General features: G+C 39.0%; 1 protein-coding gene across 1 annotated transcript in view; it reads right to left on the bottom strand.

Moving 5' to 3' along the window:
* Window positions 1-3,012, bottom strand: part of SLC35G1 (solute carrier family 35 member G1) — an 8,784-nt gene extending 5,772 nt beyond the window's left edge. Inside the window, exons 1-3 of the mRNA XM_014309099.2 lie at window positions 2,913-3,012; window positions 2,546-2,693; window positions 266-492 (exon numbers count right to left, since the gene is read on the bottom strand). Of these exons, the coding sequence (XP_014164574.1) occupies window positions 266-492; window positions 2,546-2,693; window positions 2,913-3,012 (475 nt within the window). The remainder of the gene's footprint in view (window positions 1-265; window positions 493-2,545; window positions 2,694-2,912) is intronic.
* Window positions 3,013-13,302: the final 10,290 nt, after the last annotated feature.

Below are 13,302 nucleotides of genomic sequence, written 5' to 3'. Positions count from 1 at the left end.
AGCGGTGCGGGGGAGCAGCGAGGCCGTGGTGCCTCGGGAGGGGGAGCTCTGACCCCGCCGGAGAGCGGAGGGGGCCGCGCAGGCCGCGGCTGTTTGCGAGCAGAAGAGATAAAACACTGGGACGAGGTGACGCGAAGTTATTTTAGGGGCGTTGTTGCTTCATTTGCACGCCCAAAGTGAAAGCACCGCTGTGTGTGCCCGCGGCACTGACGCCTCTCAGCTCAGCCTGGCCGGGCCCATCGGCCCGGGCGCTGCCCTGAGATACTGAACCCAGATACTGCCCCGAGATAACTGCCCCGAGATAGTGCAGCCGCCGCAGCCTCGCCTGGCCCGGCTGTCCCGGTGGGAGCTCCCGCTGGACCCGCTCTGCGTCCCGTAGAAGAGCCGGGTGACCCCGGGGCCCCCGTCAGTGCTGCTGTGTCAGTGAGCAGGGACAGCGCATCGCTCCCTGCCAGAGCTGCTGCTGCTCCGGGTGAAAATGGAGATGGGAACCTGGTGGGCAGTTCAATCAGGATTGTTAGTGAGGTACAGAAATGTAGCCCCCTCCTCGTATGTTTTCCCTAAGAAAACAATGCTGCCGATGCCTTTGGGCAGGGGAATCGGAAAGCGTAGAGAGAAAAACAGGAATAGTCCTTTTTCCTCACCCATGAAAAAGTGCAGAGTAAAAGAAGCAGAATAAATTTAAAATGCTATTTTTTCCCCTTTTGAGCAAGTTGAACTGTTATCAATAATTAAAATGGGAGGAATTTCTATTAAAAGGAAAGATTTATGCTCACATTAATCTCTTAGCTGCATAAATTAATCCCTGTTTATTTCTCTATTCTTAACAAAAGGAAATGTAATCTACAGCTTTAGCAAAATGAATGCCAAATGGTAGATAAAAGCTATTTCCTACAAACGATTTTAAGTTTTCCCTCAAGCTACCTCATAAAAGCTATTTCAAGCTTTTCGTGTCTCTAATTTAGCACATTTTATAGTCCACACTAACCCACCAGAGGCTGTAAGTATTTCATCATCTTGGAGCCAGCAGTTGATTAATATGACCAGAATTGTTTCACAAATTGTTCTTAACTAAAAATTAGATGTGCTATATCAATTATTAAAATAAGAGAAATTAATTAATAAGGTTGTGTTGAAATCAGAATTATTTCTAAATATTTACATTATCTGAACTTCTGTTGCTATAAACCAAGAAAATGATTAAAGATATGCTGCAGTATTTATGATCAACTTGTGTTACAGTTCCTATCAACATAGCTCTCTACCAAGTCTATACTGAAAGCTTTCATCTTTCCTCTGGAGATACAAAATTTCCCAAATTTCTCTTAATTAAGAAGTTACTTTCTCTTAATGCACTTCTCTGTTAACCAGAGTTTGGTTTAATTTAGAGAGAAAGGTGCAAATAAACCTGGCAGCCTGCTGTTTTCTGAAGAAACTTCCACTTCTCTGCACTCCAAGCCAGCTTGCACAGGCCACTGTTCCATGAATCACCAACACAACGTCAGAGCTGTCCTTCCCCTGACAAGTTTTGGTGGAAGGGCAGTGGGGATTCTCTCTCAGCAGCCATCCCAGGCTGCTGATCCCACAGGTGTCTCAGGGGAACACCTGGCACATCCCCTGGGCAGTGAGGGTGCAGCAGAGCACACCCACCCCAATTTTTGTGGCTGGCTGCACAGTCGCTGGGTGAGTTGCCTTTGGAGTCAGTAACAGCAGAAGCAGCTGGCTAACTCATCTTCAGTGAACAGAACCAGAGCCCAAACATGGTCCACAGGACAGATACAGAACAAATTTTAATGAGTTCTTACAATTTCTGGCTATTTCTTAAAATGTGCAGAATATATTTATTTTATAATAATAAATTTTTTTAAGTGCCAAGTGCTGAGCTGTAGAGAGTTTCAAAGAGACTGCAACAACCCCCTCCGTACACCTCCATGTCTGGTTTTGAAAGGGAACATCTGAGGGCAGTGTTTGTTTATGCCAAGATACATGAAGTGTTCTGTTTGCTCCTGGTCAAACTGCCAGGTTTGTCTCAGCTTGAGAGCTTCCAAGTTCCTCTTGTAAAGTACAACCCTCTTCCCTGAACAAGGAAACAGAGCAGTTGCAGCTGCCCAAGCTAAGCAGCAGGCAAATGTAATTTGCAGGCATGCTGCCCTAGATTGGAAAATTAAGTACCTGCATAAATGTGCAGGTCAATGTCTAATGCAGCTTTTTCAACTACAGATTAAGTCTCATCTCTGTGATACTGTGCCCAGAACTGGCTGTTCCTTTCTCTAGCACATCACCTATCATGTCTTTGCTGAGTGCAAACTCCATAAGAAAAGGCTTTAGTAAGCGTGGGCAATTTGATCATTGAAATGTAACTGCAGCACCAGCTAAAATGGCATTTATTTGGTTTCCATAAATGCAGAAAGCGAGCCACCTCCTGCACAGTCACCAATCTCCACACACAGAGCTTTCTGAGGTTGCTCTTTCCAAAGGAAAAATATTATCATCCAGAATTCAGGCACAGGTTTTGTCATTATAAATGCCAGGAACAATCCAGTACTTCACTGCAGGCTGAGGTACAGGCCTGGCAGGTACTGAAAGTCCTGCAATGAGTCCCTGGTCTGTGTGCCTGGTAAGGGACCCTTTGGTTTCCATCTCCCCCCCTGCAAATGCTGTTTCTGACTCCTCAGAGTGGCTTTCCAGAAACACTAACAAGCACAAATGACAAAGCAATTAAGTAAGTTTTGTGGAGAACTGTGGGACTTTTCTAAGAGATTATAAAGCTTTATCCACTATCACATAACTTCTTTTATCCACCGCTGGTATATTCTAATAAGCTTTTTGGAACACTGCTGCTCTTGGAGGTTTAGTGAGAACTAAATAATATAAACTGAGGGAGCCCTGGAGCTGACCTGGCCCTTACTCACCTCTGCTAAGGGCAGCACTAAGAGCTCTGCAGAGCTCCAGCAGGAAAGGCATCTGGATTCGTGGTACGTGGAACACCCTGGTGACATCTACCCACTTCATCTGAACATAGCTGTGTCAGCACTGTTATGTACTGCTTAAGCTATAAAAGTAGTAGATTTAAATCAAAACAGTAGTCCATATCAATGACACTTGTTCTGTAAAAATGCCAATTCTGTAAAACCATTTTTTTTAAGTTTAAGTTGTCGAGCAAAATTTCATCCAAAGAAATACAGACTAATGTGAAGTTACAAAATAAATAATAAACTTGCATGGTTTCCTTTCCTTCTGAAAAGGTTTAACAAAAAAATAGATAATTACTTTCTCAGCTTCTGAAATAGATCCAACTCTTAAGTGCATTGTAATAACCATTTACCTCTGCACCTGAGTGCCATAAAACAGATGATTATTGCAGCACTAAGGAGATTCATTGTCCTGGTCATTCATTCAAACTTCTGTCCAACCCAGAGCTGTTTGGGAATCCAAATAGCTGAGGCTGATGGGCACATCTGGTGCCCTGAGAGGTCATCTACTCCACCCTCCCCTGCTCAAAGCAGGGTCAGCTAGAGTTCAAGACTCTCTCTCTGTTGGGATTTTGAGTATCTCCAAGGATGGAGACTGCGCCACCTCCCTGGGCAGCATGCTCCTGTGTTAAAACACATTAAAAAAAACTTTAAAACAAAAGTTATGTTTAAAATTAATGAACACTTGTAGTCTTTTAGCACAGTGAAAATGTGGTCCATGTGAGCTCCTGCCTCCCCATCAAAATTCCAGTCTGTCTTAGTGGATTTCATGTCCTCCTCAGGTGTTAGAAGAGGCCTGTATTTTTCAGCTTCCCTGTTAAGGTGGATGGTGAATGATTCCAGGTTTTGCCATCACCACAAATTGCTTCTGCATGTATATATAGAACTGTTGTACAAACATTTTAATCTTGTGTCACAGTATGTTCCAAGTATCACAGTATTCTTCTTTCTGAGTTGATGGTTGTAATGAAAAGTATTATAAAACAGGAGAGGGGGTGGAACATTGAAATAATAGGGAATCTTGCAATTATGGTCAATATAAGGGAGATATTCTGAGGCTCTTTTTAACTGCATTTTCCAGATTGCACTACTAGCAGTTGCTCTTCAGGAAACTGAAAGTACTGAGATAGGTAAATTCAGTAGAAGTAAGTAAAAAAAGTTCTGGGGTTTCCAGAATGGAAGAATTTATTTTCTTTACTTCTGAAGAATTGAAAAATAATGCATAAGCAGGACAATATTAAAATTCTGCTTCTATACTTGTTAGGGTGCTTTCAATCCAGTATTAAAGGTATACTGCTTAGCTGACTTTGGTCACATAAAGGTCATGCTTCTGTCCTCAGATGGCTTAACTGCGCTGCTTGCTAAGCAATCAAGTCTGTAGCTAGTATTCCTGGAAGGATAAATTAAAAATAATTTTCTACGTACTCTGAAGACCATAGTGTTTTCATTCTTATATTTCACATGAATGTCTGGAGAGCTTATGCAAATTTAGATGGTGATCCTTAAATTTAAAAGTTATGTAATTTCTTTACTCTCTTTAAGCACATGGAAAAGGCTGTTATTCCAATACATCTTGGACAAAAACGTATATTTTCTTTTACTCACCTAATGAAAAATCTGTTTGATTCCTCCTTTTTCTTTCTGTACTGTTTTATTTCCACCAAAGAAAACTAACATCTAAGCAAACCAATAGAGTGAACTGTAGTAACTCGCTGTTGGAAAAGAAAATGAACAGCAGTACTGGTTTTGTGGATCATTTGTATTTGCCACAGGCCAAAACTGTAATAAGTTTTGTAAAGCACAGTGGTGGTGGGTGGCATTCAGGCCTTGGCCTGCTACTCTGAGGAAGCAGCAGCACTTGCTGTTGTACTGCAGTGAAGTTTTATAGATTGTTAGGTATATCATGCTAATCTCAGTGAAAGGAGTTTTTAACAGTAAATGTGTGTTTACACAGCCTGTGTTCCTCTCTCTCAGGTGTAACTCCTCCATGTCAGGCGCATACACACACACAGGTATCTTCTTAATTTCTGCTGTGATACAGTGCAGGTAATGAACAGAATTCCTAATGTTTCAAACTGGCAGTGCTTGATAAAACATGTACAAGGTTATTATTTCTACTTCTTTAGGAGAATCTATATTTTTAATATAAACTTGGCAAAGCAACCAGTGTGAAAGTCTGAATTTGGAAAAGTCTCCTTTCTGGCAAAAGAATTGTGGGTGGGGTTTTATTCAGGCATATTGTCTCATTTGGTGGGTTGGAGGTATCTGAGTACTCACTGTACATAAAAAGCTTTCAGGAAAGTGCTTTTTTTCTTTTTAATGCTAGAGGAATATGGATTCACTGTTGCATAGGAATTCTTACAATTCCAGTTGTTTATTGGAGCCATTTATGCAGTGAATGCAATCTTGGCATGTTCCCTTTGCCTCACTGCACTTCCTGATGTGTCAGTACTATTTTTAGTTATGAGTTATCAGATTAGCCATAAAACTGAGTAAAGATCTGTTCCCTTTGAATGAGTTGTTACTCATAAAGATTAAGATCAGTCAGTGATATACAGTGAGAAAAAAGAAGGAAAATACAAGAAACTTTAAAAGGAATCCAGAAAAAAATAAAAAATTGATGGCATATGATTATGAAAAAGAAGAAATGAGCATGCTAGAATTTATGCATGCACTGCCCTGAGTAGGTGCTCCTTCTGGTAAGCATCTCCTCCCAGTGGTTTCTTAAATTTAGATCTTTCCAAAATACAGTGCTTCATTTTGAAATATCTAAATTTGGTGTTTCAACAATATAAGTCTCAAACATATTTTTCATTTAAAATTCTTTCCCAAATCTATCCCAATTTCTGGATCTTTCAAAAAAAAACATGTTTGGGAATTTTGGTAGCTCTTTTTTGGTAACTCTTCTCTTTTCTACCTCTCCCTTGGAGAGGTTCTTGGAAATCTTGGAAATAATTTTTCCTGTTATTTAGTTGCCACTATGTATAACTGAAATTACTATAAAAGCTGGTTCCACACAGCTACTAAAGCCAAAGGGCTTGAAAGAGGGAAAGGCAGATATTCTTTGAAACACAGATAGAAAAAATAGGAGTAGGCAGAAGGTTATCAGTTACCATTCTGCAACCTGCTTGAGTAGAAATGATGCAATCATTAAATACATACTCCTTTTAAGTTCCTCAGTTAGAGAATTAGTAGCAGACAAGAGGGAGTATTTCTTTCTTTTCATAGCACGAAGCACCATGGAGAGAAATAAACAAAGGAGATATAAAATATTATGTAACCTTAAAGTTTGTGATGGTGACTTTCCAGAGGTTTCTGGCAGGCAGTACAGTACAAAAATCAGAAAACAGAAGTACAGCTTGAGTGCCATTGAGGGTCAGAGCTCCCTAGGAGGAGTGAAGGAAAGTGGAAATTGCTCATAGTTGCCATTTTTGCTTGTCTTCTTTTGTTCTGTTCTATAATGTCCTTGTGACTTTGAAAAGAAGATAATATGTTCAATTATATTTTGTCACTGTCACTTTGACTTTTTACAGCAGTAGAAATGACTGAATGTATAGTTTGTCTTCGTGGAAAGGGAGAGAATTATTTCAATCAGCTGCATTTCTTGGCACTTACAGAGTATGTTTCCTATTCTGTGAGCTATCTGCCTGGGGCTGCTCTGCAGGGCAAGAAGGGGGATGCTTCCTTACTTGCAACTCCTATGAATTATTAAGCAATTGTTTATATGCCTTACTTGAAGGAGATTATTCTTCATTAGCTTCTACTTTTCCTCAGAACAAAAATTACATAAAATGTAAATAACCTTGTCACAGGTGATGGATCAGTATTAGTGTATTGGGACTCTGTAATACATTTATATAATTTTATATACGTGAATGATTTATTCTATTGTAACATTATTATATAAAGCATATTTATGTTGGTATGTATATATAGACATATGATAAACATATTAAATACTAACATCATTCAGCCTGCACACCTCTCTCCTTATTCCAACAAGCTGGTGCAATGTTCACTCCTGTCAGTTTGCTTGTACCAGTATGTTCAAAGGGGAGTGATCTGAAATGCAGCTCCAGCTTTTGTTAAGGAAAGAAAACCTTGCAACACAGATTTGAAAGCCCTTTTGTTTTGTCAGAGTCACAGACATAAGTGGGGTCTTTTTTTTTCATTATTTTTTAATTGAGTCAGTGCTCCTTCATTACCTCCAGGAGCTGCAATGCAGAAGAGCATTCCTCATTAGAGCAAAAACCCTGCTGCTGCCTTGCATGAGGGATGTACCTATTCTGGGCATTTGCTGTCCACAAGATCACCTCCTTAAGGAAAGAAGCAGGGTTTCTTTTCCTTTCTTGCAGGATTCTGAGAGGATATATCACTGGGAAATCATAGTGCTGTAATTCCATATTGTTGGGTTTTCTAATAAGCATCACTTCTGGCCAAGCAGGCAGGACACTGGAGCACACGAGCCCAGGTCTAACTCCAAATGGTTATTTTTATGTCCCTGTAACCTCAGCTAGCTCAGATCCTGTGAACAGTGCCAGAGTGGCAGCCCCCTAGGAATGGGCTGACCAAGCTTTTGCGGCGTGTGCTGACCTCTGCAATCTGTTCCTGGCTCCCAGCAAGTGGACGCTAAGTGAGCTCGGGTTTGATGACACACACAAGCTGATTACTCCCTCTGAAATACCAGCAAAACTGGGAATGTTCTGACACACACAAGCTGCTGCCCTCAAGACCTTGCTGAGTTGTCCTTGTTGCTGAGAGGGACACCTCTGGTCTGTGGCTGTACTTCAAGGAAATTGTTTCTGTTGAGGCATGACTGGAGCTCTTTCTCTTCTTCCAAGGGCAGATTCTGGGCTGCTTGCTCCCTGGGCAGGAGCAAGGAGGGCTATAAGGTATTCTCAGAAAAGGAAGGACCTGTGCAATTTACTGGTTCAAGGGAGCTCAGGCTGTATAGAGTGATATTGCTATGGCATGATTTATTTGTAATAGTCTTGCCAGGTACACTTTGCAGTTCATATCATTCTTGAAGTGATTATTTTGCAATTGCGTTTAATTGCATTTATACAACTTTTGGATGAAGTCACAACCACACCCATAAGATTTTTTGATAAACAGTAGAAATTAGCTTCCATTTTTCTTACTCTTAGATCCTCTGATTGCATCACTGCTCTCAAAATCATTTTACAGAAATTCTGAAATGAGTTGTAATTTTGGAACAAACATTCATTTCCAATTCGGTTCAAGCTAATAAAATATGATTATCATAGTGCTGTTGTAGTTTGATATAGTCCAGAACCCTGTATAAAAAGGCAAAGCTTTTCTAGCAGCTGTTGTACCAGATATTTTTTCCTGGTCTCAGCCTTGAAGTGAGTTTAGTTTTAAGGACTCATTGTTATCTTAAATAATGCTAAGAAAAAGTTAACTATAAGATTTAAGACTGGGCTTTTGTCAGTGCATATGAATTATTTAGAAGCAGAGGATTTTTATTTATGATTGCAATCTATAATCCAGGTAGCTAATGCCTTCAAGTGTAAACATTAAAAGGATGCTCTCTTTTTAGTAGTAGTCTGTCTGTCAGAAAATTTAGATATTCACATGTGCAATTAAATTTTATGTTCCAGATTTATCATTTTTCTTGCTTTGTTTCACGCTTTGGAGCAACATATGCACAGTGCTTTTCCTGAATGGGCAGTATCTTTATGTTATTGTATATGGGGGACAAAAGGGGGCAGGATAAGGGTTTCAAATTACACAGTTATTTGGAAACTGTGACAAGGGGAATTGTTTGTTTGTTTGTTTGTTTGTTTTTCCAAAATTGTTGATCTGTTTCTGTGGTTTAGAAATTACTCCTTCACAGGACAATACTATTACCTGTTTAATCATAAGGTACTTTGCTACTAATATTCCTACAACTCTAATACTCAAAGCTTAATAATAAGCTTATAAAAAGCTGAGTTCTGTTCTTCCCATGGGAATCTACTTCTGTCATGACTTACATAGCTGAAGTCAGCCTAAGTTGTGCAATTACATCCTCAAGTGCTTGCAAATTGTTTGCCAAAATTTTTTAAATGTTGACATAATTTCAAGGAATTATGTTGCTGGTATTTTACAGATTTTTTTCCATGTTCACATTCTCAGTATTGTAAATGCTTCTGGATGGCTGTGTCATATGTAAATCTTATATATTTTGTTTTGTGGACCTCAGCAACAAAGTTGAGCTAATTTCTGAGCACTGTGTCTCAAGAACTGAAAATAGGAAATGCAATACTGGAGCACAGTCATTATCCAGCTGCTTGGCTTTTCATCCCAAGTGGTTACAACCAGATGTTTCTCACAGAAGTGCAAAGACTCTTCTCTCCCCTAATAAAGAGAAATTTTGTTCAGTACTAAAGTGATAGAATTATTTTTTAATGTAATTTATCCATGTTTGACTTTCTGAATGCTGTATTATTGTCACCTATGTCACTGCCTATGACAGTGAATGCCCCAGTTTAATTTGTGGGGGAAGTATTTTGGTTTATGGCTTGAGATTTGATAGTGTCAAGTGCTGTCTTGTTCCACACCTTCAATAAATTTTTCCACATCTCTCTGAGTCCTTAATTACCTTGCAGAGTTTTTTGAGATGGCTACATGAGTACTGCATCCAGCATCTCAAATAAGGCAACAGCAGTGATTTGCCATGACATGTACTGTTGTAGTCTCCCTATTATCCTTACATGTGGTAGCATTATTTGTTCTTTCCTGTTGCTGTACACTGAGATCAGTATCTTTCTGAGTTGTTCACAACAATGTCAAGTTGACTTTCTTTATTGCTAATTTTAGACTTTGTGAGCATTTCTTTCCTATGTTTAGTATTTTGCCTTTCTGGACCCTCAACTTCACTAGTCATCCTGTCCCACTTGCTTAGTTACCTAATTTCTCCTGAAATTTTACACTTCCATTTTCATTTATAATTTCAGGTAAATGTGGATCTTACTGGTCTGAAATTCCACTGGTTATTTATCCCATTAACTTTTTTTTTTAAATAGGTATATTTGTTACTTCTAGTTCTTTTACACATAAATGGTTTTTAATGAAGGACTATGTATTCTTAGCAGATCAGCCTGTTTATTCTGAAGCTCTTTCAGCATTTTTGGATGCTCACCATCTGGGCAGGTTGACAACTTGCTAACATACTGGTGTTGCTATCCAGGCCTTCGAACAGGAAGGGAGAATGGGTCAGAAAGTCCTTTTTCAATTGAAATAATTCAGTAGGAAGAATAAAGTAAGGCTGAGTTGAAAACAACTTTTGAGAATTCAGAAATTGATTTGATGAATGGGAGATCGGGAACAGTAACGTAATTATTGCTATCATCCATTTCCGTTTATTTGGAGTATAAATAAACAATTATATGAATATAAATATGCATATTTAGGGGCAAATTGCTTTCTACTGTAACAAATTTGAAGACAGAAGTATTACACTACCATAACTAATTGGAGCGATTCAAAGTCTCAAAGCACAAATACAACACCACTTCTGTATAGCACACTGGAGGTCTTTGTAGTTCCAGTTCACTTCAGGAAAATTCCTGAATAGAAATAGGGTTAGGTTTGCCTCTGAGCACTTTGTTTAAGTGAACTATAAACAGAGACATGCCTGTAACACCAGCCATTAGAATTCAGAGTCATCAGTAAGGAAGAAAAGTTGCCATTAGCAGTAAGTCAGGCAGTGTACCGCAGGTCGGTCTGGAGGAGTTGAACTCCCCAAGACCTCGACATTTATCGGTGAGTTCCCAGCCACAAGAACACATTCAGCCATTCTAATCAATAGGAGTCTAAATCACAGCTTTACTGCCACACTTAGGTCTCCAGATCAGCAGGAAGGAAAGGAAAGGCTTGCAGGCAGATGAAAGGTAGTGGGAACTGTTGGCAATATGTATAACAAATCAGAGAGAAAACCTGCTAGGCAGTGGGAGAGGCATTAACAGCTGAGTGAATTGAGTGCTTGGGTTTGCATTTTCCATCTGCTGAGCCTGGCTTAACTTCTGTCTGGCCCTGGCAGGGCCCTGACCCTTTCTGTGGGCTGTGGAGTGCTCACCACTCCTTTTGTGCCACCACGGCTGAGGCTGATGTAGCAGAGAGGTGTCAAAAGGAAAAAAAATCCACATATGAGGATCATGGACGTAGTGCATTATGTTTGTAAGCCTCTTACTGTATTTTGCAAGAACTGGGTGATTATCTGGATTTTCAGGGTTCCCCACTGAGGGGAAATACATTACGTGTTTCATCGAAAGGAAAATACTTCCTTGGAAGGGGAAACTTCCACTCTCTTGAGACTTGCTGTGGGCTTATATTCTGTTCCTAGTTGTAACATTTTGGGCATGCTGACTTCTCTGCTTTCTCTTGGTGCTATTGTCAGTCTGAGGACTTTTTGTTACTTCTATAGTTTAAATATTCTTTATTTTCCATTGAATGCTAACACAATATATTTTAATGTTTATATGCATAAATACAGCTGTTAGTGTGCTTCCCACTAGAACATATCAAAGCATATCACACATCATTAGCTATGCTAATAATTGTTTCCCATCCTCAAGCATACTTTGAGTGGCTGTTACAACCCCTTCAAATAAAGTTTAAAAATTAAAATATTTAGGAGAAGTTATAATTAAAATGAAATACAAACCAATATACATTTCTGTTTGTTTTGCTACCTTACACAACAAGATATTTCCTTACTGAATTTCTTTCTTCGTATGAAAAGTGCATTTTGGAATATTTTTTCAAATAAAGTAGAAACAAAAAAACCTGCAAGTTCTAGGCATTGCAATAGACAAAAAAAGTTACACATGGTATAGTATCAGGTATTCTGAATGTATTTTATATATCCCTTCCCAAGTAGAGAGGTGCATATTCTTTTATATTTGTGCTCTATTAAAAATCTAATGAAGTAGTTGTAGGAATACAATACTACTCCATTAATGTTCTTTTCTCTGTCTTAGATATTAACATGACTAAGCAGCATCAAGGATCAGGAGTATCCATCAATAACCTTCAATACTGTCTTCTGTAATACATTAAGTACCTTACATACTCAGTCAGTCATAAACAAAACAATTAGGGAGTTTAGAAAATCCATTACAACTACAGAAGACAACCAGTCAGCCACAAGTAACATAGACTTTGCTGAAAAAAATAGGTTTTTTTAAACAGCATTTTTAAAAAGTATCAATGTATATATGATAAAAGGTTCTGTTCTAGTTTTTTTTTCTGACTCTTCCACTAATATCAGAAGGGATACTGAGCAGAGAACCAGGATGGAATAGGCCTTAACTTTATGCTCAGATGAGCTGTTAAAATGCCCAGTCTCTGAAATCAGGAAGAAACAGCACAGGGAGTCACCTAACAAGCCTTTACACTCTCCTATGTTAAGGATTATGAGTTCTGTTCTAAAAATACCCCAGTCCCTTATGTGTACAAAGAAATGCTCTAGTCACACAATAAGAAACTGGCTGTTGTCCCTGTGAGTCTCTATCTGACATAATGGACTAGAGAAAGGGATTTTCAAAAGAAAACAGGTTTAGATTCAGCATTTTATAGTAATTCCAAAAATGACATAGGCATTAAGAACTTCCCAAATCATTAGTGCTTGACTACAGGAAAAAATTTTCTGAAGGAACAACCAAACTGATACTGCAGTTGTGTTCTCCAGCAGATTGATCCCTTGCCACCCTCCACTGCACCATGGTGAGTTTTATATGTATTGTGAATGTAAAATTCTAGCGACTCACACCCTTGCAGGCATTTAAATTCCTCCTTTAAACCCAGGAGTAACAGTGAATTCCTGTAAGTCTGTCACATCATTTCAGAATGAGGTAACTCAGGAGAGCAATCATAGCACTATGATAGCATAGGCCTTAGCCAGCACAGCTGGCTGGCTCTGGAATACATTTCCATGAAATGTAACTTTTTCAAGGTACACTGGGAGGCAATATGCTGTTTGTAAATAAATGTTGGTAGCAGATTAGCAAGTTTCTCCAACTCCACTTAAATTCAGCCAGATGTTTATAATATGTTCATAATGAGAAGGATGCATAGCCATTATCTTTATAATTTGATAGAGAGTGCATGTAGGCAAGTATAATGGGAAAAATCAGATAAAAACCAGTGCACATAATTTAATAGGACCTTAAGTAAAAGATTGAAACAGAAGACAAGAAGAATAGAAAACACTTAATGGTTTGCTGGTAGATTGGAGATGAGTTCATGACTTTGTATTTCATTCCTTTCCCATGCAAAGGGCACTGAAGAAGAAACTGAGCTGGCAATCAGAGATATGCAGCCAATG

The sequence above is a fragment of the Geospiza fortis genome, unplaced genomic scaffold, assembly GCF_000277835.1.
Source record: "Geospiza fortis unplaced genomic scaffold, GeoFor_1.0 scaffold130, whole genome shotgun sequence".
Lineage (NCBI taxonomy): Eukaryota > Metazoa > Chordata > Aves > Passeriformes > Thraupidae > Geospiza > Geospiza fortis.
The sequence above is the reverse complement of the archived record's forward strand: the minus strand, read 5'-3'. Positions and strand labels throughout refer to the sequence as shown.